Source organism: Peromyscus leucopus, chromosome 6 (assembly GCF_004664715.2).
Source record: "Peromyscus leucopus breed LL Stock chromosome 6, UCI_PerLeu_2.1, whole genome shotgun sequence".
Classification (NCBI taxonomy): Eukaryota; Metazoa; Chordata; class Mammalia; order Rodentia; family Cricetidae; genus Peromyscus; species Peromyscus leucopus.
The window spans coordinates 64,196,152-64,222,817 of NC_051068.1; the positions used below are offsets into that span (position 1 = coordinate 64,196,152).

Here is a 26,666-nt window from a genome sequence, read left to right on the forward strand (position 1 = left end):
ATAGTAATTAGGAATACAGTAGCTGAAAATATATAGTGCTGGAGAACACACATTTGTACATATAGATGAGGATAATAACACCAGTAGGCAACATGTGGAGTAGACTAGTCCTCACTATGTGTAAGAAAGGGTGAATGAGGGGTCACTATACACACTCCCAGATGACTGGCTATTTGACCCACATTCCTGATCCAGGCTTCTGACAGCCAGATTATTATGGAACATTTGTTACAACCACTGACATGTAGGGGTAATGATGGTCAAAAGAGTCTAAAGAAGATTGGCAAGGAAGATTTTATTATTTTGTAATACAGAAAATGAGTGACCCTGCTGGTGGTAGGGCATTCAGAACTTTTCATGTGATTTCAGCATCTCCGGTCCAAGGACAGGAGGAGGAGAGAACAGCCAGTCTTCAACATGTAGCTTCCTTCTCCACTGCTTGTTTGAAGTCGTCCTGGCAAAGGTCAACAGCAGCCCCCGGACTGCTGGCCACCACCACAGCTGCTGCCACCACTGCTTCCACAGCATCCACTGCTGCCACCACTGCTGCCACAGCATCCGCTGCTGCCACCACTGCTACAGCATCCAGAGCTCTGGTGTCTGTTCGGAGAGATCTGCGGGGCCCTGTGGTGGCTCAGGCAGCAGCCACCACCCCCAGAGCTGCAGCAGCCCCCAGAGCTGGAGCCACAGCAGCCCCCAGATCCCAGGCTACAGCAGGAAGACACAGGGGGGCACTTGGGAGGACACTTGGGAGGACACTTGGGGGGACACTTTGGTGTCTGGCACTTGGGAGGGCACTTGGGGGCGCACTTGGGAGGGGGCTGGCACTGTTGCTGGCTCTGCTGGCAGGACATCTCGGCTGGTGAGTGCTCAGGAGCTGTGAGAGAGTCACACACATGTCAGATCCAGGATCCTGGGGCAGCCTATCCACCTCTAAATACCACTGTTATTTATAGAAACTACATATTCAATAGTTTTATTTCTAACAAATCTGAGGCCCTTACAGTACTGGCCTGCAGCATTAAATTGTCTTACAATTTTTGACAGGAGAAAAGAGGTTCTTATTCTTTTAAAAACTCATTTTCCTATAATGACCCATTTTTATAGTCTGAAGGCATATTCAGAATAATTTCCTCCTCCACTTACATTTCTCTGATTGACGTCTTTTACAGTGCCATTGGGCTTGATCTACTACTAGTGTATGTCATATGGAGATTGTTATGCGGTTTCCATTGATTGCCTAAGCTTCTCAAACTGATGATAATGATGCCAGAGAAGAAAATGGTGATTATTTATCAGTGATCTTACTTCCTTTAGTAAAATACCTAACTTATCCATTCCTGCAGACATCAACCAGGTCTGGTCCCTCCTTTCAAGAATGTCTGAACTCATCTCAGACCTCACGTTGACTGGTTGATATGACAAGTTTTGTGCTGTTGTGTCTTAAAAGTTCTGAGCAACCTGTGATCAAATTCCAGATCCACAGCTCTGGGTGTTTTCCAAGCCCAATGATCCTTGGTGCCCTCTGTTAGTCTTTCTTTGTAGGCTGTCTCAGGGCTGTGTTAGAAGAGGGCAGCTCCCCCTCCTGAAGTCTATCAAAGTCCATGGTTCTGCATTCCAGGTTCCCATCCTGGTGGACCATTCCCCTGGATGGCATATTATCCTCTCAAGATTCAGAAGTCAAAGCAACCCACTTGCTTCTAATAATCCCACAAGTTTTAGAGTCCCTTACTTCAACACCTCTACCCAAACTTCATTTTTCTCCTGATCTCTTTCCTCTACCAGCATGACTCTGGGCTCTACTGCCTTCTCCAGCCCACTCCCACCCCCCAGCTCTCCCTTAGCTTGCCTGCGGTAGGCCATGCTCTAGGTCTCCCAATAGACACTTACCAAGAAGACAGGTAGCACAAGATCTGTAGGTACCTCAGGAGGCAAGTGAATGGAGGTGCTCTGTCCCTCAGCCCTTTTATTCTGATCTTGGGCTCTGCCCTAGCCTGTGAGGCAGTGGTTGGGCATGGGATGCCCTGCCCCCTGACACCATGTGGTCCTGTGACTGGTGATGCTCAGATAGATGTTCCTCATCAGATTTCTTCAGTGGGACTCATGGATGTTGCATCCATCTTAGAATATGATTTAGACAGGAGATGAGGAAGTGGATTCCTGTCAACCTTAACCTTGCATACCTGAAAGATCCATAAGAGTATCTCATTGCTCTTTCTGAAATGATGAACACTCCAAGTTCCAGGGTTAAGCTACAGAACCCTGCAGTTTTGTATATGTCTTCTTCCGACCTGCCCATTAGACATATTTTACATGGAGCATAGTCTCTTCTCTCTTTGTCCCCCACTTACCACTGTCATTAATCCCATTTGTTCCTATAGAGTTTCACTTTGAATTTCATGTCATGTGTACATATACAACTTTATGTGTCTATATGAAATTTAGGAAGGAAAATATGAGGGAATATACATATTTGTCTTTCTACAACTGACTTATAGTTAATTAATTAATAATAATCTTAATTAAGAACCATCTTAAGTTATCATACTTTTCTGGAAATGACATAACTTGCTTCTTCATTGTGAAAAAAATTCCAATGTGTACCATATTTCTTAACCCATTCCAATGTGTACCCATTTTCTTAACCCATTCCTCTATTGTTACCTATATAGGTTGGTTCTGTGATTTATCTATGGAGAAGACCCTATGACAGTGATGTATAGCATGTATGTGCTATGTTGACTTAGAGTTCTTTGAGTAAATGCCCAGAAGTATAGCTGGTCATAATAGGTTAATTTTTCATAACTACTTGCATTATCCCTGGCGTAAGATAGAATCTCAGTGTATTTGGATTTCATTTCTCCTATGGCTATCAAGTGCGAATTTTTTCAAATGTTTAGCAGCCATTTATATTTCATTTTCTGGAAATGTCTATGAATTTCATTAGCCCATTTATTGATTGAGTAGTTTTAGTTTAACTTTTGAGTTCTTTGTACATTATAGATATGAATTGTTTGTCAGATATATAGTTAGCAAAGATTCTGACCCATTTTGTGGACTGTCTTTTCATTCAGCTGTTTCTTTTTCTGTATAGAATCTTTTTAATTTCATAAGGTCTAACTTGTCCAATAATAGTTTTATTTCTTGAGCAAGTGAGTTCCATTCAGAAAGTCCTTGCCTATGTCAATATTTTGAAGTATTTTCCCTACCTTTCCATGTCTTACTTTAAGGACTCTGATCACCGAGAGCTGATTTTTATGCTAGGTGGGAGATAGGTATGTCTAGTTAATCTTTATATGCAATGATACGATTTTCTCAGAAGAGATGGACTTTTCTCCAGTGTGCATTTTTGCATCTTTGTAAAAATCAACTGATTATGGTCTCATGGCTTTGTATCTGGCCCTCTGTTCTATTCCACTAATCTACCTGTCTTCATTTTTGCCAGTACAACTGATGTTTTTGTTACTATGACCCTGTAGTGTAACTTGAAATACCACCATACTTGATAATTCCATCATTGTTCTTTGTCCTATAATTATTTTGGACTATCTGTGGTATTTTATATTTGAAATTTAATTTTAAGATGCTGTTTTAATTTTTATGAAGGATGACATTGAAATTTTGATGGTGAGTATATTGAATTTACCAATTGCTTTCAGTAAATGGTTTTTTACAATATTAATCTTTCAATCCATGAGATGTAAGAATGTTCCATCTTCCAGTGTATTCTTCAGTTTCTTTATTCAATCTCCTAAGTTTCTATTGTGGAGATCTTTCACTTCTTTGATTACATGTATCCCAAGATAGGTTTTAAGGAGCAGTGAATGGTATTATTTCTTTGGTTTCTTTCTCAATTATGCTTGCTATTGATATATATGAAAGCTACTGATTTATTAATGGTAATTTTATAACTGGCCACATTTCATAAAGTATTTATCAATTCTAAGAGGTTTCTGGTGGAATTTTTAGGATATCTTATGTATAGAGTCTTCTCATCTGCAAAAAAAAAAAGATGCTTTGACTTATTTTTAAAAATTGTATCCCTTCTCTTTCTTTCTCTTATTGTTGTAGCTAAGAGTTCAAGCACTAAGCACTATATCAAGTAAGAGAAAACTAAGTGAATACTGTTAAGTGTTTGTATTTAGTATTGCTTTGAGGTTTTCTCCATTTAGTATAATTTTGGGTACAGCTTTGTCATATATGCCCTTTATTATGTTAAGATAATTTTTTTTCCATTCCTAGGCTCTTCAGGCCTTTTGTAGTGAATGAATGTTGGATTCTCAAAAGCTTTTTCTGTGCCTATTGAGATGATCAGGTGATTTTTATCCTTGAGTCCATTCATATGGTAAATTAAATTTATTGGTATATATACATATATGTCTACATACATATATACCAATTATATATCTATATCTCTTTATCTATAGATATATAGATAGGGAGGGAGATAGGTAGGTAGATAGATAGATAGATAGATAGATAGATAGATAGATAGATGGATGGATAGATGGAGAGAGAGAACTGTACAAAATAAATGCTTAGTTTCCTGGCTGCATAGTAGGTGTCTTTCCGTATACTTTCTTTGATTTGTGTAGTTAGTGTTTTGCTTCTAATATGAGGTGATGAATCTCTTACCTGGCCTTGTCTGTTTAATGTTCTATATATTTTGTACATGGATCATTACACTGGCTTTTTAAGAGTCTTTAATATCCCATATCATTGACATGAAGCTATAATAACTTCCTTGAAAACCTGGCTTAGGTTTTTCTTTCTTTCTTTCTTTTTTTCTTTCTTTCTTTCTTTCTTTCTTCCTTTCTTCCTTCCTTCTTCCTTTCTTTCTTTCTTTCTCTCTTTCTTTCTCTCTTTCCTTCTTTCTTTCTTTCTTTCTTTCTTTCTTTCTTTCTTTCTTTCTTTCTGTCTTTCTTAACCTGTACCTGTCTATCACATTGGATACTTTATGACCTTAAATCTTCTCACCAGTTGTGTAGCTTGATCTGCTTAAGGGCCCCCCTGGCAGTAGCATCAGGATCCATCCTGGCTTTTTGGGACCTACTACATATGGGGGGGACACCTCATGCAGCCTTGAAGTAGGGGGAGGGGCTTGGACCTGCCTCTACTGAATGTACCAGGCTCTGCTGACTCCCCATGGGAGGCCTTAACTTTATGTAGGAGGGAATGGGGAGTGGGTTGGGGAAGTGGAGTCTGGAGAGGTGGGAGGAAGGAAGAGGGAGATCTGTGACTGCTATGTAAAATGAATAAAAAATCTCTTAATAAACACACACACACACACTCAAAGTCTTCTCACCAATGCTATTGATGATATTTCCATTTATAAATAGCTGTTCCGTATGATATAGATCACGCTCCTGGGAATTACCCTCTGAAATATGCATGGCAAGGTATGTGAGGCCACATGACTTGAGAGATCTGCCACAGTCTCACCTGATAAGAATGTTGTGATCTTCCTTAGGCTGCTCCAAAGATCTTAGTAACAGGGAGAGGTCAGGAAGTGATTCCTGGGTGTCCACAATGACAGCTCTGCTCTGCTCAGCTTCTGACTCCCAGAACAATGTGAACTAGATGCCATCTGCTCCATGTCTTTGCCTCTGCACAGGAGCACACCCATGTCGTCAACTGACCTATGCAATCTTGCTTGAGGAAGGCTGAAATTCAATCTCTGACTGTGAGCTCTGCAGGCTTAAATGTCAGGTCAGTATAACCATATTACCAGTCAACAACTGACTTCCTGGAGATTTCTCTGTGGCATGCTGTCTCTCTATTATAATTACTAATTTTCTCCATCTCATGGAATGCAAGGACACAACTGAGTTCTAAGCAGAAGTAATTCAAGAAGTAATGGACTTTTTATTTCTGTGCTCCTGAGCCAGTATCATGTAAATTAGTCATTTCTCATTGGTTTTTCTCATTTCTATTCTCATTTCAACCCTTTTGAATAGTCATAAATAATGATGCCATGATCTCATAGTCTGAAAGAAGGCTCAGCTTCTACTTACATAACATTCTTTAAAATATATTATTTGGTTGCTCCTTATGCTACATTTTTGATTTATTGGTACTACAGACTAACCAACAGCTGTTATTCTCTGATTTATTGATTTGGCATGGTTTCTTCCTTGGATATAGTTAAACATTTTCTGATGTTGTATGGCTCCTGGATGTATTATGCATGTGGTTTTATTTTTCTTCCAGTTCTCTTGACATTGTTTAAAATAATTTTTTTCTTGCATGTTTTAGAGTTCATATTATAATTACATCATTTCCACCTTCCCAAGCCTCCAAAATACCCTTCCTAGCTCTTTCAAGTTCATAGCCTACTTTTTCTTTGTTGTTGTTGTTGTTACACACACACACACACACACACACACACACACACACACACACACACAAAGACACACTGATGTTTCATAAGTAATGAGTAAAAGTACCTGGAATTTTCTCATATTTGAGTAGTGTTGCTTTTGTCTGGTGGTTCCAGTCCATCACCTTAAGGATATCTTTTCTTTTTTGTCATTTTTTTTATTTAAGAAGTTTTTTTTTTTTTCATTTTACATACCAACCACAGTTCCCCTTTACTCCTCTCCTCCTGCTCACACCGCTCCTGTCTTTCTCCCACCCCACCCCCCACCCACTCCTCAGAGAGGGTATGGCCTCCCATGTGGAGTCAACAAAGTTTGGCATACCAAGTTGAGGCAGGACCAAGCCCCTCCCCCTGTATCTGATCAAGGTATCCCTCCATAGGGAATGGGCTCCAATAAGCCAGTTCATACACTAGGGATAAATACTGGTCCCACTGTCAGGGGCCCCACAAACTGCCCAAGCCACATAACCACACAACTGTCACCCACATTCAGAGGTTCTGTCCTATGCAGGTTCCCCAGCTGTCAGTTCAGAGTCAGGGAGCTCCAACTAGCTCTGATCAGCTGTCTCTGTGGGTTTCCTCATCATGATCTTGACCCTTTTGTTGATATAATTCCTCCTCCCTCTCTTTGCCTGGACTCCAGGAGCTCCAGAGAGGGAGAGAAAAGAAAGGATGTCTTTTCTATAGTGAATAATCCTAAGCCTCTCTTCATTATTGTATTTTTATCTCATTTGGCTGATATTAGAATAAATTCGTACAAAAACGGTATGAAATTCATCAAACTCAATAATGATTTGAATGAATAAATGCACACATTTCTTTAATAAATTTTAGTGACATTTCTAACTACGTTGACCTCAGGCTTGCACTCTCCTGCACATACATATATGCTCACCAATAAATACACACACAAACACCACATACATATAATACACACAACCATACACAAGCATGAATAAAAGATTTAGTTATATTAAAGTTGGTAACTTTACTGTTTTCTGTAGATTTCTTGTTTGTGTTTTAATATGTGTATGTATATTTATAAATTCAGTACGAAAATTGATTAGCTGGAGATTTGCTAGGCAAAGGAGCAGAATGTAGTCTAACGGTGTGAGGAGAGGGTGGATAAAGGATGGCAATGTCTATTTCCTGCCAGTGTCTGAGAATCAAGTGATAGATGTGAAGAGAATCACAAGTTAAAAACAGAAAACATCTCAGTGCTACTACAGCGCCTTTATTTATTTATTTATTTATTTATTTATTTATTTATTTATTTATTTATTTATTTAAGACAGAATTTTTCTGTGCAGCATTGGCTGTCCTGGAACTCACTCTGTAGACCAAGCTGTCTATGAACTCAGAGAGACAGTGCCTTAATTTAAAAGCAAAGCACAGAATTCGTGGGAAAAGACAGGCATACTGAAACCCTAATTTGCACTCCCCGTATTTGACTTGGCCTGCTATCCACTGAAACCTCAGTAACCAACAGCGTGGGATACAGAAACTAGACAATGGTAATTAAGCTGGAAAACTGAACTGCCCAATGGGCACTTGGGCGGCAGCTCTCACATCACTTCAGTACACACAGTAACAGGACTTAATCAGCCCGGCTGTGTTAGGGTTTCCACGGGGAACTGTGGCAAGGGGTTTTTAATGATTTCGAAAGAAATATGTTTTTTAATCCCCAAAATGTGTGATGCCCCGCCCAGAGATTAAGAGCTTAAGCATGACTCAGACACTCTAGCAAATTGAGACAGATGAGTAAGTCAAGTCCATTCGGCAAATGCCTCCAGACTTCTGGCTGCTCTTTAGTCACGGCACTGGGGGCCCCTGTGCCTGGCTGCAGTACCCGCAATCTGCTCTTAGCCTGCAGTGGCTCAGGCAGCAGCTGCAGTCACCTGCAGATCTGGCCCCAGGACTGACTTTCCATGTGGGGGAGATTAGGGTAATTTAGACCAGAACACAGTAAGGGTGGGCCGGTTGGATGAAGAGGTAGGGTGCCTGAGGTAGAGACTAGCGTCTCCTGACTCTGCAGTAAGTACATCTTGGTGGATGGCCATGCTGGAGCTGAAGAAGGGTACCAGGGTAAAAGTCCCACAGAGCTGACTCAATCCTGCTCCGTTGTCTTTATACAGCCATTTCCACACGTTACAAGCTTCTTTAGAATAAGCTGTAGGGGAAATTATCCCTGAAATAGTTTGTCAAACATTTCACATTATCTCATTGGCTTCTCGGTATGCCTTTATAAAACAGATGATCTTTTCCAACAGAGGAAGCCAATGAGAACAAAAGCCCCTCTAGCAGTCAATACACACTTTAACAACCTTCCATAAGGAAGAAAGCAGGCTTCTTCAGGGATATGCTTCCCAATAACTTTAAGTAATGTACTTTCCATATGTATGTATAAGACATAACATAACACACATCTGCATACATGAGAGTACAGAATGCAAAGGCTTATCACATGAACTGTTCATCCCCAATTATAATCATTGCCCAGTGTGAGGCTCTAAGCTGATTGGCCACCGGGGAGATATGACACTGGCTGTCACGGTCTTGTGATCCCAGGCCTGGTACTGTCTTTTCTGAAGCTACTAGTCTTTTCCATCTCTCTCCTTGGCACCACTGAATTCCCTTGTTGTTTATTGTGATTCATCTTTAGCGCTTTTGGTACAGATGCCCAGGCACCACTCCTAACCACCTAAGGGACATTGGTAAGGGTGAGTCACAGGTTTCTGTGACTGTCGGCCCCAAATGTGCTTCTGATCATCACTGTTTGGGGACTAAGTAGTCACAACACAGGCTTCAGGCAAGAAAAGGAGGTGAAACATACTTTATGCGCGATATCAGAGGCCTAAGACTGTGAAGAAGTAAAGTGTGTTAGGACTATGTGCGGGGAGATACAATCATCAGCATTCTCAAAACACTACTGCTCCGAGATCCACTGACCTTCAGCAGACTTTCTAGGCATTTCTTTATTCTGCATTCCCAACTCCCACCTCTGCCCTCAGACCCATGTTCAACTTCCCACGATCTGTCAGGGTTTCCCTCCGAGGAAGTTCTTTCCAGTAATTACCAGGATCACAGGCAACACAATGAGTACCAGAGCTGGTGAGTTATTCACTAGCCTTAAGCCCGTTTATCCCATCCTTGATCTCTCCCTTCAGCCTGTGACACTGGGCCCGGCTGTGTGAGCACACAACTGACCCAGAATGGCTCCCATAAGTGTTGACTGTATGCTCCTTACTTTCCTCTTTCTATGGGGTACAAGAAGGCTGCTTTAAACCTGCCATTTGGAAAGCATCGGTGAGTAAATTCTTCCCATCATCTGCCAGGTTATCTCCTTAGTTGTGTCTGCCTCTCACTTTCTTCTTAGACGAGGTTTATACAACTCTAGCTGAAGGCTTTTAGGTACAAACAAAGAAAAACACATGCACCTGAGCTCTTGTGTGTTTCTCACTGTGTTCCTACTGCTTGGAAGTTGGCTGACCCGTATCACTGGGACAGGCTGTAATTCTACTGAGTTGCTAACACTGACTTGGAAGGATGAGGTTGCCAAAAATAAACACAAGTTTACTCAGATTTGGAAGGGGAGACTTTATTATTTCAGTCTGGTCATTTTAGGGGTAAGTCAGAACTTTGCACAGGAGGTCTGAGAGACCAGAATATAGAGCACAACAGGGAGGAACAGTGGCAGGCAGGGACACGTCTGTTGTACTTGACTTCCTTCTCCATGACTTGTCAGAAGTCCTAGGGCACAGGTCAGCAACAACCCCCAGACTGCTGGCTGCTGCCACTGCTGCCACCACAGCAGCCACCGCTGCCACCACTGCTGCCACAGCAGCCACTGCTGCCACCACTGCTGCAACATCCAGAGCTGTGACGATGGCGACGGAGAGATCTACGAGGCCTGTGGTGGCTCAGGCAGCAGCCACCACCCCCAGAGCTGCAGCAGCCCCCAGAGCTGGAGCCACAGCAGCCACCAGAGCTGGAGCCACAGCAGCCCCCAGATCCCAGGCTACAGCAGGAAGACACAGGGGGGCACTTGGGAGGACACTTGGGAGGACACTTGGGGGGACACTTTGGTGTCTGGCACTTGGGAGGGCACTTGGGGGCACACTTGGGAGGGGGTTGGCACTGCTGCTGGTTCTGCTGGCAGGACATCTTGGCTGGTGAGTTCTCAGGAGCTGTGGGAGAGTCACACACATGTCAGACCCAGGACCCTGGGGCTACCCTTTCCCCTTATGATAATCATAGAATATCTGTCTGTAGCTGTTCCATTGTAATATGCTCACATGAGAGGTCACATGCTCACTACTGTTTCTTAGGAGCCTTAGAAACCCACACAAGCCAGGTAAAAACTGACATCTGGTATCTATCTAAGCAATGGCAAGCTAAGCATTTTGAGAGGGGTCTGAATCACAGACTCTGAAATTGCCCATTTAATGTATCATTTCGGGGAAAACAGACTTCATTGCAATGAGAACCTGGAACTCTATTCTGCATCCATCTCTTCAATCCAACTCTTGAATGTTGGGCCAGAGCTGTGTTTCAGAGTCCATCAATTCTCTCAAGTTGAAATTTCACAATCTCCTGTGCTTCTCAGAGACCTACTCCACTAAAAAGATGCTTGTTCTCTTCAGAGTCTGAAGTCAAATGGACCCCGACGGCTCATGCCTCCTCTGGGTGTCAGAATGCCCTTTTCTCTACCCAGCATTCCAGCCCATCCTAAGTCCCCTCTAAGAGTGGCCTCCGGGCTCTGAGGCTCTGTGCCACCTCCCCTCCAGTTCTCCTTTCAGCTCCCCTCTGATACAGCCCATGCTCTTCTCCCAATAGTCACTTACCAAGGTCGCACAAGATCTGTGGGTACCTCAGGAGGAGTGGATGAAGGTGCTCTGCTCCTCAGCCCTTTTATTCTGATCTTGGGCTCTGTCATGGCCTGTGAGACAGTGGCAGGGCATGGATAGCCCTGCCTCTTGACACCCACGTGATCCTGCGACTGGCAATGATCAGATGTTCCTTACCAGCCTTCCTCCATGGGACTCAGGGATACTCAAGCATGAGTGATGGTTTTGGCATGAGGTGAGGAGGAAATGGATCCTGGCACCTTTAACTTCACATACCTGAAGGGCATGTGCCTTAGGAAGTGTTCACTTCTCAGTCTATTTCACTTGCTCCCCGTTCCTAGTGTAAACCTTCAGTCCAGATAGCCTTTTAATCAAGTTCAATCTGGACAGAACTTTTAAAACTACAGTGTTCGGCCGGGCGGTGGTGGCGCACGCCTTTAATCCCAGCACTCGGGAGGCAAAGCCAGGCGGATCTCTGTGAGTTCAAGGCCAGCCTGGGCTACCAAGTGAGCTCCAGGAAAGGCGCAAAGCTACACACAGAGAAACCCTGTCTCGAAAAACCAAAAAAAAAAAAAAAAAAAAAAAAAAAAAAAAAAAAAACCTACAGTGTTCAAGCATCGCTACTTACATATCTATCTACACTCTCCCAATCTGAGTGGCTGCATCACACAGTTAGACATCTACACAGGCAAAATCCTGGCTGATGAATTTGAGTCAGCAAAGGGAAGATAGGAGGTTTTGAAACCTATTTGACTTGTAAAAATTTCCCCTTTTAAGTGTAACTTTTAAATACAGAAAAGAATTACTTGTGTGTGTAGTAAAAGTCAGTACGGTATTTTGAAAAGGTAGGGGAGAATAAATCAACCCTCTAAAGACAGTAAATGGTGGAAAACTCTTTAAGAAACAACATATATTTAACCTGCTAAATAAAGGGAAGGAGTTAGCTCTTTTAAGAAAGTGACTGATGTGGGTTGATATAGTCAAAATATATAATTTTGACTATATATATAGACAATATATATGTAATTTGCATATATGAAAATTTCTTATGGAGACCCCTTATTTTATAAGGTTAATGTATTGCAATAATAATTTAAAAATTATATTTTTTCTAGAGAAAATTGATCTTATTGTTTATTGGCTGATTGATTTTTCTAGGTGTCATATGGGAAGAAGGGAATGATGTCTACATATGTCTAAATAGGTGAAAAAGAAAATTCTGTGAATAGTGTATGCATATTCTTCCATGTGAGGCAAAATGGGTAAGAAGAGACACATCCTTCCCTGGCAGGGGCAGTGGATTTCAAGGGAAGAATCCTTACTAATTCACAGGATGTTTTTCAGCTGTGATTTTTAGACCCATGTGTTCTCTTCATTCACCTGTTTTTCACATATGTTTACTGTTACATCATTTACATATGAAACGGGGTTGAACGTCCCCATTTTGGGGATTTTAGTGGAAAAAATTGATATTTAATCTAGAACAAGATGATTAAAGATATGGTCACACTCTGATGTTCTCTAGAAACTGATCAAACTCAGGGAAATGGAAAAATCAAAGTCTGAAAAAGTCAGGTGAGGAGGAAGGTAAGACTTTGGGAATAATGTTCAAGTCATGTGGGCATGATGAGCACCAAGGAAATGTGAGACAGATAATATCTACCTACCGATGGATTTAGAGAGATACTTGGCTGCAATTTATAATAACTCCATCTATTTACCCATTATCTGTTACCTGTCATTGGTCTACTTATCTATTATGCATATATCTGCCATCAATCTATCTGTCTGCCTGTTTATCTATCTATCTATCTATCTATCTATCTATCTATCTATCTATCTATCTACCTATCCTCTATCTGTAATCTATCTATCATTTATCTGTCACCTATCATCTATTTAATATGCATTTATCTGCCATTTATGCAACTTTTGACCTATCATCTAACTAGCTAGTTACCTACTTATTTACATATAAATGTCTATCTCAATTTTTCTCAGAGCATTTACTATTTAAAGGTGCTGACTCTCCTTGTCAAATGTTGGCACTAGGTTATGTGATTTTCCTGGATTCTTTTCTAATATCAGATGCAAGAAAGGATTTCCCTCTTCCCCTATGTTATTTACATTAATTAATTGTTTGGGTCTTGTTTGGGACTTCCTACAGTTTAAGGAAAACCCAAAGTACTTTGGCTACAGCCTTTTATTCGGCCTGCATGCTAAATAGTTTCCACCTTTCCTAGGGAATGTTCTTAGCTGAATTACATTGTATTCTATACTTGGTTTAAATGCTTCCCCAGACAACACAAGCTGAGCACTCTTCCCTGTCATGTCTGTTCATCACAGTCCCTCTGAATTTTTCTTTTCATGTATTCATATAAGACTACAATAAATCATTTGACAATCTTTCCTGTGTTTTGTATTTATCTTCATTAATTCAACATGGGATGATACATATATTCGCTATTTTAAGCCTTTTAAATCCTCTAACATTATCAGTGATATTTCATCATATTAATAGCTACCCCTAATGACTCAAGTCACCCGATAGGAACCCACACTCTGAGACTGCCGGAGTGAGGCATTGTGGTTACATCACCTGAAGATCTGCCACTGTCTCACCAACTGTGACATTTGTTCTCCTGGTTAGGTTGCTACAAAAGTCTTAGTAACAGGGAGAGGTCAGGAATTGATTCCTGGATTCAACAGCAGGACTGCTTAACTCAACTTCTGACTCCAAGGAGGATGAGGAGGCTAAGATGCCATCTGGTACACACCTCTGCCTGTGTGCAAGACAACACCTGAGTCTTCAGATGACCTGCATAAGTGATGTGTGAGCACCCTGCTTACTTCATGAAGACTGGAATTTAATTCTTGACTGTGAGCTCAGTTGGGTCAGGTTAATGTAGTCATCATGCTTAGCCAACCTTTGGTTTTCTGAGGCTCCCTTTGTCATGGGTCTTTCTTTTGTAGTCATATTTCCTTCTCATCAAATACAAGAGAAATCTATTAAACTATTTTTTCTCTTTTATGCCAGGACAGTACTTAATTTATTAATACTTCATTTTTATAATTCTTTTTGTTCAATCATTATATCAGGCTTTGAATCTTAAACCTAAAGAAGAGGGAAATGGGGGAGGGGCAATAGTAGGTATCAGAAAGGCTCTACTCTCTAAAAATTTATCCACAAGAACTAAAGGGGCAAAGGAATGTGGTCAGGGATATAAAAATCACTGTTCTGTGCCAAATCAGCATACCAGTTCCTTTAACCAAGTCATAGGAGGTCTGAGTGAATATCTAAGTTTATGAAAAAATGGGACTTAAGGTTAATTCTCTCTTTGACAGACATAGACCATTACAAAGAAAATCATAACTAATCAAAATGAAGACAACAGGTGACCATGTGATGTCTAGATCCTGCACCTAAGCCTTAGGGGGCATAGTAGAATGTTTAATTGTTAATAATCATCCTGAACATTAGCCTTCAGGATATTTTATTTTTTTCCACAGAACCATCACCAAGGACATGACAAATTATTATCTTTTACTCATTGAATCCTATTTTCATAACCAATATTTTAAATAATACTCAGGACTGAAAACATATTTGAATTTTTCTCTTTCCTAGTAGCTATCAAAACATCGAGATAATGAGAAATATGATTAATACTGTCCATTCTCAAGTGAAAATTTTCATGTAAGAAGTAGAAACATACAAATGTCTAAGAGAAATGCCTGTGTTTATGCTGATTCTGTTCATTAAGTGCAAAAAATGGCTCATAACCCATTCTTTACTTTTTGAAATGAAAATATAATGTAATTTCCCCCCACTTTTCTCTCTTGAACCCATCCCATGCACGTCCCCCTTGATCTCTCTCAAATCCACAGCTTCAATTCCTTTAATCATTGTTACATAGGTATGTACATATATATTCCTAAGTATATAAACACAACACAATCACTCCATATAATGTTACTTGTTTGCCTATGACTTTAGGGCTGGCCTCTTGGTATTGGTTAATAATTTTGAGGCTCTTCCCAAGGCAGAATATTTCTCCTGCTCTCAGCATTCTTCAGTTGCCCATATTTTCTTGCCTATGACTGAGTTCTTGTGAGATTTCCCCATTCCATGTTGGCATATCTGCTGGTGTTATCCTTGTTCAGGTCTTGTTTATGCAGCTATGTTGGTGAGATTACATGGATGTAGTATTTTTAACATTTTTAGGAAATGAAATCTCACAAACTTCCTATTTTACTGTCTCTTACAACTCTTCTTCCCCCTTCTTTGACTTTGACCCCTAATCCTTGATGCCTGAGCTGTGTTATTTACATATCAGTTAGAAACAGGCACCATATTGTTATTCTGATTGGTTGTGGTTTTATGCAATGGCCTCTGTCTACTGCAGAGAGAAGTTTCCTTGGTGAGGAATGAGACATACTTATCTATGGGTATAAGGATAGATATTTAGAATGTACTTAGGAATTATGCTAACTAGCAAACTGTCAGTTGTAGGTTTCCCTCCAAAATCCATGACTGCATTAGCCTTAATAGGAGAGGAGAGCTATAGTCTTGCTACAACTTGATATACCATGGCTAGATGATATGCTCGGGAGGACTGCCTTTTCTGAAGAGAAAGGAGGGGGAGTAGATGTAGAGGGAAGGGGGAAGGTTGTGGAGGAAGAGACTGGGAGGGAAGGAGGGAGAGAGGGGAAACTGATTGAGTGGTTGGAAAAATTAATTAATTAATTAATTAATTAATAAAAATAAAATTAAATTAAAAGAACAAAAGAAAGTTTGTTTTTGTTTGGGTAGATATCTGTAAGTGCATCTATAATAGGATGACATTTAATACTGATATTTTCTCTGCTTACTTTTGTTTAATGGCCTGTCTATTGGAGTAGTTAGAGTATAGAAATCACCTACCATTATGGATTTGAAGATTATTTGTGTCTTCAATTATGGTAGTACAGTTTTATGGCATTGGGTGAACATAAGTTTGATACGCAGATATTTAGGATAATGGTGTCTTTTTACTTAATTGTTCCTTTGATTAGAATGAAGTGCTGTACCACGAGGCAAGTTCATAGCACTAAATGCCTATAAAAATGGAGCCAACACAGGTTAAAGCTGGATTTCAACAACAATAGAAACAACAGAAAGCTTACAAACTCATGGAAAGTGAACAACACTCCCTGAGTTGAAAATGGGCAAAGACAGAAATTAAGAAAGAAATCAAAGACTTTCTAGAATAAAATGAAAATGAATACAGAATATATTCAAACTTATGGGACACAGGAAGGCTATTCTAAGAGGAAAGTTTATAGCACTAAGTGCCTACATAAAAACACCAAAACATGGAGAGATCTCATACTAGCAACTAGAACAAAAAAAAAGAAAGAAAGAAAGAAAGAGAGAAAGAAAGAAAGAAAGAAAGAAAGAAAGAAAGAAAGAAAGAAAGAAAGAAAGAAAGAAAGAAAGAAATCATACCCAAAAGGAGTAGTTTGGCAGAAAATAATCAAACTCATGTCTGAAATAAATAAAATAGAAACAAGCAAACAAACTAATACAAAGAATCGGTGAAACAAAGAGTTGGTTCTTTGAGAAAATAAATAAGATTAACAAACCCTTATCCAAATTAACTAAAATGAGAGAAGTGAGAGAAAATCCAAATTAACAAAATTATACATGAAAAGGGAGACATAATGTAGTGGATATCTGTTTTATGACCCCGAAGAGCAACCCTAGAGATGTAGCAGGTAACTGCTCTACCTGCCTATACCTTGAATTTTGTGGCCCTGGGGCGTGGCCTCTCAGCTACCCTTAAAACCTGAGATGCACAAATGCAGCTCTCTTTGCTCCCTCATGGGATTTGCATGCTGGGACAGTCTCCAGGCAGAAGAACAGTGTCTGATCATGACTCACCTTTTCCAAGACCCTGTGACAATTCCTCTGTTTTGTGAATTTTTCCTTTCTTAATAAATCCCTTTGCCCTTTAATCAGATTCCATGGATTTCTCACTTTAACATAACAACAGACATGGAGCAAATCTAGAGAATCATAAGGACATTCTTTAAAAGCCTAAACTCCACCAAACTGAGAAATCTAAAAAAGTGGATACTTATTTAGATACATACTACTTACCAAAGTTAAATCAAGATCAGATAAGCAATTTAAACAAAACTATACACCCTAGTGAAATAGAAACAGCTATTACAAGTTGACTTTCTAAGCAAGAAAATGTTGAAGTATGACAAAGGCAGCTTACAACAAGCCTATAGCCAATATCAGCTTAAATGGAGAAAAACTTAAAGCAATTCCTCTAAAATCAGGAACAAGACAAAGTTATCCACTCACTCCATACCCATTCAATATAGTACTTGAAGTCTTAGCTAGAATGATAAGACAACTGAAGGAGATCAAAGGAATACAAATTGAAAAGAAGTCAAAGTATTTTCATTTGCAGGTTGTATAATTGTATAGGTAAGTGACCCAAAATTTCCATCAGGAAAATCCTGCAGCTGATACACACTTTCAGCAAAGTAGCTGCATACGAAATTAACTCACAAAAATCAGTAGCTCTCCTATAGACAAATGACAAATGGTCTGAGGGAGAAATCAGGGAAACAATACCTTTAACAATAGTCTCAAATAATATAAAACATCTTAGGGTATCTTTTACCATATAGTGAAAGATTTGTATGATAAAACCTTCAAATCATTGAAGAAGATATCGAAATATACTTATGAATTAATATAATAAAATGGACATTCTACCAAAGTCAACCTACAGATTCAACGCAATCCCCATAAAAATTACAGCACAATTCTTCACAGATCTTAAAAGGACAACTCTTAGCTTTATATGGAAACACAAATAAACCCAGATGGCTAAAATAATCCTGAACAATAAAAGAACAACTGGAGGTATCACCAGCCCTGATTTCAAATTGTACCACAAAGTTATAATAATAAAAACAGCATAGTATTGGCACAAAAACAGACATGTTATCAATGTAATTGAACAGAGGACCCAGACTTAAATCCACACACTTCTGTGTCGTGGAATATTCGTTTCATGTGTGTTACATTTGTTTATGCTGTGGAATGTTTGTTTATTGCTGCAAAGACGTGTTGCATTCTTTCATGTTGCATTTGTTTAATTTTGTAAAGCTGTGCTTCTTTGCCTGTCTAAAACACTTGATTGGTCTAATAAAGAGCTGAATGACCAATAGCTAGGTAGCAGAGAGAAACATGTGTGGCTGCCAGGCAGAGAGAATAAATAGGAGGAGAAATCTAGGCTCAAGAGAAGAGACAAGGGAGGAGAGAGAAAAGGAGAAGGAGAGGAGGATGCCAGGGACCAGTCACCCTGCAGCACAACCAGCCATGAAGTAAGAAGGGAAGAAAGACATGCAGAATAAAGAAATGAAAAAGTCCAGAGGCAAAATGTAGAAGAAGAGAAACTGGTTAATTTAAGTTAGAAAAACTGGCTAGAAACAAGTAAGAATAAATCTCTGTGTATTTATTTGGGAGCTGTGTGGTAGGCCCCCCAAAGAGAAAGCAAAAACAGAAATAAAAAAGAAAGAAATAAAGAGGGAAGGGAGGAAGGAAGGAAGGAAAAGAAAAGAAAGGAAGAGAAAGGAAAAGAAGAGAAGAGAAAAAGAAAAACCAACACTTGTGGACACCTGATTTTTTTATTAAAAAAAAAAGAGGCCAGAAATACACCCTGGAATGAAAAGAGCATCTTCAACAACTGGTGCTGGTCAAATTGGATGGCTACATGTAAAAGAATCTAAAGAAAGCCATACTTATTACTCTGCACCAAACAACTCCAAATAGATCAAAGACCTCGACATAAAACTAGATACACTGAAGCTGATAGAGGAAAAAATGGTGAACTCATTGGCAGAAGAAAAGATTTTCTCAACAGAACACCTCTAGCACAGGCACTAAGATCAACAACTAATATATGAGAGCATGAAACTGAGAATCTGTTCTCTTTTTCTGTATGACAAAGGACATCATCATTCAGAAAAAGTGGCAGCCTACAGAATGGTAAAATATTTTTACCAACTACACATCTGATAGAGGATTACTAATATCCAAAATATATAAAGAACTCAAGAAACTAGATATCAAGAAAATAACCAAATTAAAAAATAGAGTACATATCTAAACAGAATTCTCAATATAGGAAAATCAAATGACTAAGAAATACTTAACGAAATATTCACCATTCTCAGGCATCAGGGAAATAAATATACATCAAAACTACTTCTCCTATCTTTAAGGCTAACATATGTTTTTGCTGACAGATGGATTTGTTTTTTTCTTGATCCATTCATCCAGTCCATGTCTTGTGATTGGAGAGTAGATACCATTAATATTTAAAAGTATTATTGAAATGTGTGTGTTCAAAGCCCTAAAAGGGATGACTCCATCAAATCCCAACCCACATAGCTCAGAGAATGCTATGGAAAAGGGGACAGGAGGAATTGAGACGGAGGATATAGAGGATACTAGGAGAACATGGCCCTCTAAAACAACTGAGCAAAGTTCATATGAACTCACAGAGACTGAAGCAGCAAGCACAGGATGTACAGAGGTCTACACCAGGGCCTCTGCATATATATAGTCTATAGCTTTCAGTTCAGTACTTTTATGGGACTCCTGAATGTGTAAACAAGTGTGTCTCTGATTCTTGTGCTTTCTCTTAGGGTACTTTTATTTTTTTTTTGTAGGCTTGTCCAACTTCTTTATGATGGATTTTGTTTTATCTTATTATATTTCATTTTGGTTTTGTTTGTTGTTATCTCTTAGAAGTCTGCTCTTTTCTAATGAAAGACAGAAAGGGAGTGGATCCAGATGGGAGAGGAGGTGGTGAAGAACTGGCTGTGGAGAGGGAGGAAAAACTGTAGTCAGATTATATTGTATAAGAAAAATGTTTAATGAAAGGGGAAAATAAATGTATATGTTAATTGTCATTGTGATGTCCCTCATCTTTTCATATAATTAGAAGATTTGTTCTTTTCATTGTGTCCTACATTTCCTACAAGTTCCCCCCCCGCCCCATGGTTTAAAAAAACATTTAATATTCTTTGTTTATTTCATCTAGATTATTTACTATACGCTGCTTATTTCATCTAGATCAATAGTTCTCAACCTTCCTAATATTACAGCCCTCTAAAAGAGTTGTGGTGACCACAACCATAAAATTATTTTTGTTGCTACTTCATAACTGTAATTTTGCTCCTGTTATGAATGGTAATGTAAATATTTTGGGAGACAGAGGTTTGCCAGTGGAGTTGTGACACACATTGAGAACTGCTGATCTAGATGGTCTGCTTTGCATTTGAATCCTGACATTCTGTCTTCTGCTTGATCCATTCTACTTGTAGTGATTTTCCTTGAGTTTTCTGATGGGGTTATTGGGTTTTTCAATTCTATCTTCATTTCAGCTTGAGTCCTCTACAATGTTTAATCTCTGTTTTGAATTTAATTTTCAAATCCTGGATTGTCTTCTTAGGTTGCATCAGCTTTATGTTTCTGTCTCTTTAGACCTCACTCAGGCATTTACTAGTTTGAAGTCCATTGAACTTCATCTTTGTGAATTCTTTAAACTCCTTGAATTCTTTGGTAAAGTTTATGGTTGTTCTTTTAAATTATGTGTCCTGTGATTCATCTAGATAATTCTTACTAGGTGTAGAAGTTGGAATCTAATATCATAGCTTATTGTCTAAATAAGTAGCTAAATACCTGCCATTTAATGGACACATGGCCTGTTAGCAATTTTCACTATAGTGAGATGTTCTAGATATGGCTGAGCTCTTGCATCATACCAGTCGTTAGAAATGCTGCCATAGTAATTATTAACACAACGGAGTAAAAGATATAAGCCATAAAAAACAGATGTGTACCCATAAAGGGACAAGAAAATCAATGGACAACATATAAGAGAGAATGATCATCACTGTATACAGTAAGGATGATTGAGGGGCCACTGTCCACATGCTGTGGGTTGACCTGCTACTGTCCCACACAGATTTGGGCTTTTGAGTCATCTTTGGAACAACTGAGCCTCGACTGGCAAAGCTGATCTGTAAGACGCTTGTGGTCAAATGATGAAGAGTCAAAAGAAGATTGTTAGGGAAGACTTTACTATTTTGTAACAGAGAAGACAGGCCCTTTAACAGGGAGAGACATTGAGTACTTCCCACAAGACTATGGCATCTTAGACCCCAGGACACCAAGGGCAGCAACAAGAGAGAACAAAAGTCCAGGGCAGGTCTTCGAACATTGCTTCCTCCCGCACTGCTTGTCTAAAATATTGATGGTTCAGGTCAGCAGCAGTCTCCAGACTGCTGGCTGCTGCCACCACTGCTGCCACAGCAGCCACCGCTGCCACCACTGCTGCCACAGCATCCACCGCTGCCACCACTGCTGCCACAGCAGCCACTGCTGCCACCACTGCTGCAACATCCAGAGCTGTGACGATGGCGACGGAGAGATCTGCGGGGCTTGTGGTGGCTCAGGCAGCAGCCACCACCCCCAGAGCTGCAGCAGCCCCCAGAGCTGGAACCACAGCAACCACCAGAACTGGAGCCACAGCAGCCTCCAGAACCCAGGCTACAGCAGGAAGACACAGGGGGACACTTGGGAGGACATTTTGGGGGGCATTTAGGAGGGCACTTTGGTGTCTGGCACTTGGGAGGGCACTTGGGGGCACACTTGGGAGGGGGCTGGCACTGTTGCTGGCTCTGCTGGCAGGACATCTCGGCTGGTGAGTGCTCAGGAGCTGTGAGAGAGTCACACACATGTCAGACTCGGGACCCTGGGGCAGCCTATCCACTTCTAAATAACCACTGTTATTTATAGAAACTCCATATTCAGTAGTTTTATTTCTAACAAATCCCAAGGACCTTGCAGTACTGGCCTGCAGAGCCAAATTATCCTATAAGTTTTGAGAGGAGAAAAGGGGTCCTTATTCTTTTTAAAAACTCATTTTCCTGTAACCCTTATGTTGCGAGATCTCACAGTCTGAAGGCATATTCAAAAAAATTTCCTCCTCCACTTACATTTCTCTGATTGATATCTTTTACAGTGCCACCGGGCTTGATCTACTACTATTGTATGTCATATGGAGAGTGTTATGAGATTTCCATTGATTGCCTAAGCTTCCCAAACTGATGAAGATAATGATGATTATTATTATGAGAAGAAAATGGTGATTATTGATCAGTGATCTCACTCCCATTAATATAAGAACTAACTTATGTGTTCCTGCAGACAGGAACCATGTCTGGTCTTTCCATTCAAGAAAGTCTGAACTCATCTCAACACCCCATGCTGACTAGTTGACATGAAAAGTCTTGTGCTGTTGTGTCTTAAAAATTCTGAGCAGCCTGAGCCTGTGATCAAATTCCGAATCCATGGCTCTGTGTTTTCCAAGCCGAAAGATCCATTGGTACCCTGTTTCAACTGTTAGTCTTTCTTTACAAGCTGTCTCAGGGATGTGTTAGCAGAGAAATGCTCCTCTTCCTGAAGCCTATAAAGGTCCACAGCTCTCTGTATTTCAGGTTCCTATCCTGATGGACCCCTTCATTGGATGGCATATTATCCTCTCCAGATTCAGAAGTCAGAGCTACCCAGTTACTTCTATTGCTTTTCATGGCATCAAAATCGCTTTGGCCACCTCCTTCCTCCCAGATTTCATTCCCTCCTCTCTTCTGTGCTCTGTCACTGTGGTTTCTAGGCTCTAGGGCCCTGCTAGGCCTCCACTCCAGCTCTCCTCTCAGCTTCCTTCTAATACGGTCCATACTCATGCCCCCAATGAAGACTTACCAAGATGGTAGGCAGCACAAGATCCTTGGGTACGTCAGGAGGTGAGTGAATGGAGATACTCTGCCCCTTAGCCCTTTTATTCTGATCCTGGGCTCTGCCCCAGCTATGAGGCAATGGCTGGGCATGGTAGCCCTGCCTACTGACACCTACATGGTCTTGTGACTGGCAATGATCAAATGTTTCTCACCAGCCTTCTTCCCTGGGGCTCGTGGATGGTACATTCAACTTGTACTGTGACTTAAGCATGAGGCTAGGAAGTAGATTCCTGTCACCCTTAGTCTCACATCTCAAGGATCCCTGCCATGTGAGTATCTCTGTCCATTTTTCATCCCTGTACACTGCTACTCTATAGGACCATGTCACACAGTGTAGACACCTAGACAGCCAAAATCCTAGTCACTGGACCCAGCTCAGGACAGTTATGCAGACATGTGATTTTGAAATCTATTTATCATGTCTCACTATCCCTCTTTACCTAAAATATTGGAGTATCAATGAAAATCATTTGTAAGAGGGCTTGTGAAAGCCATGGAGTATCACCAAAAATGGAGAACATGAACAACAAGAAAAAGAAAACTGGCTGATGGGAAGATTTGTACATGGTAGCTCTCTGACAAATGATCTGTGTAGGGGGAAGATATAATTGAAGAGAAATAGACATGGTTGACATATGTCATTCCTGTATGGAAAGTTCACAGTCTACAGAGAATTTTGCATAATTGATGTCTACAGAGAATACAAAGAAGTGAAGTACAGTTCTTTCCAAAGTCAGTGAATCTACTAGTTGCTTTCTCTTTTAATCTGCTTTTAAATAGCCTCCCTGCTGTTTTTTTTTCTGATGAGAACTCAGCTGTAGACATCATAAGACTGAAGAATGGGACTGTTGGAGGAAATAGAGCCAAAATTTTGTCTTCGTATTCTTGTGGAGTTTTGGATTTCTGGAGGCTATAACTGAAGAAAATGATGATCAAAGATGAGAAATGACGAAAGAAGAGAAGGCTTGGACTGTTAACATCTGTTTCTCCATGTTGACAATAGGTAATAGGGACTTTACCATAGGCAACAGGTGATTTTTAAGACCACATGTCCTAAATACTTCCCAGGAACAGGCTTGTGCTCTTATTTTCAAAGCTCCTTCCCTTTCAATGTTTCCTTAGTCCCCCATAGCCACAGACTTTATACAAAATGGTGTTTTAAATTTGTATATATTTATTCTTATAATGAAAAGTGTTGAAATCTGTTGTAAGCCAAAGTTCTTACAAAGATGGACATGACTGTAAGGTTTAATTAAAACATAACTGAACTCAATGAGATATCTACAAACTAAAGTCAAATTGAATTATGTGAGGGGAAATTAATTTTCTCCCTAGCCATTGATAGACCTTCCACTGAGAAGCCTGTGGGACTAATTTCTCCCTCAGATGAGCATGATGAGCTAACTGAAATGTGAGGAAGACATGCTCTTATGTATGAATAGTTGTAGTGGCTACATATTTAGAGAGATACATATCTGTTGTTTATCACAACTCATTCTCTCTGTTGATCATCTGTTATCTAATCTATCTATCTATCATCTATCTATCTATCTATCTATCTATCTATCTATCTATTTATCATCTCTCTATCACCTATCTCACTTTCTATCTGAGCCTCCACCATTTACATGTGCCCTGATGCCCAGATCCCTCTGAACATTACTTTCTCCAGTGCCTGACACATCCAAAGATAGTTATAAATGAGGAACAACATGAATCAATGAACAATTAAAACATTATTGTAGTTTTGGTGGTTTTTTTTTAACTTGACTTTGTGGTTCTTAAACATGAACTTTGTAGAAGACAGCATTGTGTCATAATGTGAAAAGCTTAGGCAGACTTGCAACCAAGGATGGTCATTCCTTGATCCATTTTTTTAGCATCATACTCAAATACTTGACACTTAGTCACTGGTGAAGTCTTTCCAAGGACTGTGACCTGCTGTGCTGGCTAGTTCTTTCTTTCTTTCTTTCTTTCTTTCTTTCTTTCTTTCTTTCTTTCTTTCTTTCTTTCTTTCTTTCTTTCTTTCTTTCTTCCTTCCTTCCTTCCTTCCTCCCTCCCCCCTCCCTCCCTCCCTCCCTCCTTCCTTCCTTCCTTCCTTCCTTCCTTCCTTTTTCTTTTTTGTCAGCTGACACAAGTTTGAGTCATTTGAGAAGAGGAGGGAGCCTCAATCAAGAAAATGTCTCAGTAAGACTGGCCTTTAGATAAGCCTGTGGGGCTTTTATTAATTGATGATTAGTGTAGAAAGGCCCAGCTCATTGCAGGTAGGACCATCCCTGGGCAGGTGGCTGTGGGCTATATAAAAAAGCAAACTGAGTAATCCAGGAGAAGGAAGTCAGTAAGCAGTGTTTCTCCATGGTTTCTGCCTCAGATCCTGCCCTCAGTTCTTGCCTTGACTTCCTCAAATGGACTGTGGTCTAGGATATGTAAGCCAAATAAACCCCTTTCCTCCCCAAATTGATTTTAGTCAGCTTTTAATCACAACAATATAATGCAGACTAAGAATACTGCCTAAGGGGAAAAATTCAAAATCTAATGTGAATCATGGCTTCTGCTCAACTTCTGTTTACTCATTGATTATTGTCCATCTATCTTTCAGTTGTTCAGGCTTGAGCCATGTTATTTTTTGAATATGCTTCTCATTGTAACACAATGCTGTGGTTTTTGCTCATTTTTAAAGAACTACTCATTTTGAATTTTGATACCAGTCATGTGCTATACCATGCGCATGAGATAATAATGAACTCTTCGGCAACTTGACCAAAGCCTTATACTTTCATTTTCATTAATTAAAATAGGACGCTTGGGACAGGAGAGATGGCTCCGTAGTTAAGAGCACGTTCTGCTCTTGCAAAGGACCTGGATTTGGTTTTCATCACCCACATTAGGTGGCTCATAACAGCCTATAACCTCAGGGTTCCAACACTCTCTTCTGATATCCATGGTACCAGGCATGAATATAGAACAAATACATACAAGCATTCACACACATACACATAAAAAACTCTAAAACCCCAGAATGATGTACCCATTGGCCATTTTAAATCTTTTAAACCATGTTATGAACATTATCAGTGATATTTCAAATTATAAATGACAACTCCTTATGACTCAGGTCACTGCATAGCAATGTAGATCCTGAGACTGACAGAGGAAGAAATGTGACATCACATCACCTTAAGCTCTGCCACTGTCTCACCAGCTCTGACATTTGTTCTCCTGGTCACATTGCTCCAAAGTGCTTAGTAACAGGGAGAGGTTAGGAATTGCTTCCTGGTTTCCACAATGGCAGGTCTGCAAATCCAGATTCCACCTTCTAGGATGATGAGACTGAGATGCCAGCTGGTCCACACCTCTGCCTCTCTGCACGGACATACCCAAGTCGTCAGCTCACCTGTGTGATTATAGGGATATGCGAGTGGCACTTCCGCTTTAGGAAGATTGGAATTTAAGGCTTGGCTGTGAACTGTGTAGCTTAGATATCAGGTCCATAAAACCATCTGGATAGGACATCACTGGTTCACCAGTGTTTCATTTGTCAGGGTGTCTCTATTTCTCCATCCCAC

At 40.1% G+C, this 26,666-nt stretch overlaps 2 protein-coding genes and 1 long non-coding RNA gene across 3 annotated transcripts; all 3 read right to left on the minus strand.

Annotated features, from left to right (window-relative positions):
- Nucleotides 1-810: 810 nt before the first annotated feature.
- Nucleotides 811-1,986, minus strand: LOC119088179. Its single transcript, XR_005091775.1, has 2 exons — nt 1,891-1,986; nt 811-877 (listed from the first exon to the last, which is right to left on the minus strand). It is a non-coding gene; the product is annotated as an uncharacterized LOC119088179 (long non-coding RNA).
- A 7,970-nt stretch (nt 1,987-9,956) lies between these two features.
- LOC119088178 (late cornified envelope protein 1B-like) lies at nt 9,957-11,330 on the minus strand. Its single transcript, XM_037206712.1, has 2 exons — nt 11,224-11,330; nt 9,957-10,566 (listed from the first exon to the last, which is right to left on the minus strand). Exon 2 carries the CDS (start codon nt 10,541-10,543, stop codon nt 10,142-10,144), a length of 402 nt encoding a protein of 133 aa, XP_037062607.1. The 5' UTR covers nt 10,544-10,566; nt 11,224-11,330; the 3' UTR covers nt 9,957-10,141.
- A 10,030-nt stretch (nt 11,331-21,360) lies between these two features.
- Nucleotides 21,361-23,156, minus strand: LOC119088180 (late cornified envelope protein 1D-like). Its single transcript, XM_037206715.1, has 2 exons — nt 23,066-23,156; nt 21,361-22,019 (listed from the first exon to the last, which is right to left on the minus strand). Exon 2 carries the CDS (start codon nt 21,994-21,996, stop codon nt 21,565-21,567), a length of 432 nt encoding a protein of 143 aa, XP_037062610.1. The 5' UTR covers nt 21,997-22,019; nt 23,066-23,156; the 3' UTR covers nt 21,361-21,564.
- Between the last annotated feature and the right edge of the window lie 3,510 nt (nt 23,157-26,666).

Coding starts and splice junctions, on each gene's coding strand:
- LOC119088178 (XM_037206712.1), bottom strand. CDS start 10,543: ATGTCCTGCCAGCAGAACCAGCAGCAGTGCCAACCCCCTCCCAAGTGT.
- LOC119088180 (XM_037206715.1), bottom strand. CDS start 21,996: ATGTCCTGCCAGCAGAGCCAGCAACAGTGCCAGCCCCCTCCCAAGTGT.